Source organism: Vollenhovia emeryi, unplaced genomic scaffold (assembly GCF_000949405.1).
Source record: "Vollenhovia emeryi isolate VEMERY1.0 unplaced genomic scaffold, V.emery_V1.0 DF939475.1, whole genome shotgun sequence".
In the NCBI taxonomy this organism is placed as follows: domain Eukaryota; kingdom Metazoa; phylum Arthropoda; class Insecta; order Hymenoptera; family Formicidae; genus Vollenhovia; species Vollenhovia emeryi.
Window position 1 is genome coordinate 20,116 of NW_011966891.1, and position 3,537 is coordinate 23,652.

A 3,537-nucleotide genomic window follows, 5' to 3' on the forward strand; every position below is an offset into this window, starting at 1 on the left:
ACACACACACACACACGAGGTACAAGTCCGATCGTGCAACCTCCTCGTGATGTACCTTGGGTTATGCTAATGCCGGCGGCACATTTGACATTTTCAAAAAACGTTCGAAATACAAAAATGGCGAAAAAAAATCGTAGATCAATGTTCGACATTTCATTTTAAAGAGTAGACTTCAGTCTTCAAATTCATGCTACTGTGAGCCGCGAAATAAATTTTGGCAACTCTGAAGAGTCGTTTGGTTTTTCCAAAATTTTCGAAATTTAAATCTTTCAAATTTCCACTCGCTTCCTAGTGTAAAAGTATCTTCGAGGAAAATCAACTTAGGCATGCGAAAGTAGAGGCTTCGCCCTTTAAAATGAGCCCAGAAACATTGTCGTACAATTTTGTTTCTCGAAGTTATAGCACTTTAAAAATCGACAATTTTTCGGCAATATTTTAGTGATCCTTTAATTTTGCTGTTGAGTGCATTTTATAACGGATATTCAATATTAAAACGGATTTCTCATATGTCCGTTTGATTTAGGCATGACTGGTGGAATTCTTAATATGACACTTTATTGATTATATAAAATCCTTTATATAAGTAGGACCGTAATGGTTATACTGTTAAGACAGACATTATAACGGATATTGTAACGGATTTGGTCATATATATTTAAAGCGGACAAGAGTTACCATAGCAACTGATTTTCTTTTGTCAATCAATCTGTTAGATACTCTGTGATGCAAACTTTGGGTTCCGAGCACCATGAAAGTGTTACACTCGGTGCTCACTCACACAAGCGCAACCGTGTCCGTGTGCTGCGCAGAGACTCTGCGCAGCACACGGACACGGTTGCGCTTGTGTGAGTGAGCACCGAGTGTAACACTTTCATGGTGCTCGGAACCCAAAGTTTGCATCACGTTAGAGTATCTCAGTCGCTTAGGTTAGAGTATCTCAGTCGCTTAGGTTACTCGGCGGTTTTCATCTCGATTACACAGTTTAAGCTTAATATTTTTGTCGCTAATTGTTGCGGAGCAATATGGGAGTGGATCGACGCGGTAACTATCGCGGTAAATGTACCGCATGTGACTGCGATGAATTTGAATTACCTCCCGTGGATGACACAAACATGTGTTTATTTTGCGGGCATCATTCGCCTTTACACGAACGTGTGAATGAAACTTGTATTCGTGAAGGTAAGTTCTATTACAGGTTATATATTATATATTATACGATTATATATTATCATCTCCTTAATGCATACTGCAATACTGACGATAGAAAATTTGATGGGCAATGAAGATTCTCGACAGACTGTTCCATTGACTGTGCAATGTGCCAGCAATACAGTATCAGAGGGCAATGGTACTGTATCATATGAAGAAAATACTTCGGACGTGCAATCTGCCAGCAATCCAATAGAGCAACAGGACAATCCAACTACAGCTCAGGAAAATAATTCGGAAGTAAGAATTTATGAGTGTTTGCTGTGTGGATTAATTTATAACAAGAAAGCGCGTTTAATACACCACATAAATGTAGTACACACACATAGATCAAAACACACCATAATTTGTTATTGCCGTAAATGTAATTTATATTTTTCAGTATTAACAGAATTTAAGTCACATAAATATGTTGCCTTACCACTTGCATATGATATACCAGTAGAATTACAACAAAATGAAACTAATACCGACATTGACAATGTAAATGTAATGTCAGATTTGCATGAAAAAGAACTCAACCTAGCCGATAGAATTTTAGATTTCTGTGTACTTCTAGAGGCAAAGCATAAAGTTCCTAAAGTAGCAATAAACGCAATGGTAAATTTTCTTGGCTGTATTGGTCATGAAAATGATATTTCTTTGTCAGTTACAGATAGATTACGTAAACGGCAATTGTCAAAAAATGGTGTGTATCTAAATCCAAAACAAATACATCTTCCTGATGGCACTAGTGGATATGTAATATCAGTTATTGATATAATTCGGAATTTAGCAAAATTCAATGAAAATTTGTCTTTCTTCAGAAAGAATGCTCCATTATCAGATAATCGCATAACTGATGTAATGCAGGGTCAAAGGTACAGGAATCATCCTGGACAGGTAGCGCATGAAAAAAATAATATTGCTTTGTTATTATACAACGATGATATTGAATTATGTAATCCAATCGGCATGCATAGAGGTCTGAACAAAATATGTTTATTTTACGTGACAGTACTGAATATTCCTGTCCAATTGCGGTCACGTTTAGCAGCCACATTTTGTATAGCTGTGTGTTCAAGTAAATCCATGAAATCTTTTAAAGCCCATGAAATTCTTCTTAACGATTTCATTTCTGAATTAAAAATACTTGCTAGTACAGGAATTACAATTCCTTCTGATTCATATGGAGAAAAATTTTATGGCTATTTATTTGCATATCATGGCGATGCATTAGCAGTACATCAGTTATGTGGTTTTAAGGAATGTTTTTCTCCTCTCGTTAAGCAACAATGTCGAATGTGTACTGCGTCAAGCGAATTATTTCCTACATTATCATATCATTATCAGTGTCCTGTGCGAGATGAAGTGCAATATTATAAAATTGTCGATGAAATGAAAAAAACGAGGAGGGACAAGACCTTGTATTCGAAGAAGTCTCGAGATAATGGAATTAAGCGAGATAACATTTTTCGAGAGATTCCTTTCTTTAATATATTCAAAGACGTTTTGTATGATCCTATGCACATATTATTAGAAGGTATTGTTCCTAAAGAAATAAGCCTGCTCCTAAAAGCTGTTGTTTCGCAACGTCTCATCAAGCGTGATCACCTGAATTCTCTGATTAGTAATTTTAAATTCCACAAAAGCATTCCAAGTGGTGAAAAGCCTCGCCTTATTCCTCAAGATTTTTCTATATCAGGGACCAGTAAAGCAAACTTTACACTAATGTATCATTTGCCGATTCTTTTGCATCGTGACATTCCTACTGATAATCAGCACTGGCAGTGTTTTCTTTTGCTAATCGCAATTGTTAAATTGATATGGTCACCTATATTAACAGTTGAATCTTTAGCTGCGATAGAAGTTCATGAACATCAAAATCTGTATGTGAAATTGTACCCAGGTCATTTCTCTCCTAAGTTGCACATGGGTCATTCCATATCAGATTTACAATCAAAATTTTGATTCGCCTGAAAATTTTTTTCTCGTTCTAGAAAGGAAAAAAAATGACACGTATTTTTTTTTAAATATGATATGTAAATTTTCCAAGTTATTGATTTTTTAATTTTTAAAGTGCAAAAAATTTTTTTTTCAATAATGCTTCTACTATTCAACGAAGAGTATAGAATACATCATTAAAATATGCCATGGGATCTACTATTAAGTCCATGCTTTGATGAAAACTCAGAAACGGTATTTAGTACTTTCTATGCAACAATTAATTAAACAAATGGAATTATCTCAAAAGGGACCTCTTTGAATTGAATCATTTTTTGTGTAATTTGTTCGTTAAGTACACAGAACTCTGTATCAAAATTTGGGAGTGGACCGTTGAATACTTTT

At 35.1% G+C, this 3,537-nt stretch overlaps 1 protein-coding gene across 1 annotated transcript; it reads left to right on the forward strand.

The window, feature by feature from the left end:
• The first annotated feature begins 1,022 nt into the window (after nt 1-1,022).
• Nucleotides 1,023-3,208, forward strand: LOC105557481. Its single transcript, XM_012004726.1, has 2 exons — nt 1,023-1,179; nt 1,265-3,208. Exons 1-2 carry the CDS (start codon nt 1,023-1,025, stop codon nt 3,157-3,159), a joined length of 2,052 nt encoding a protein of 683 aa, XP_011860116.1. The 3' UTR covers nt 3,160-3,208.
• Nucleotides 3,209-3,537: the final 329 nt, after the last annotated feature.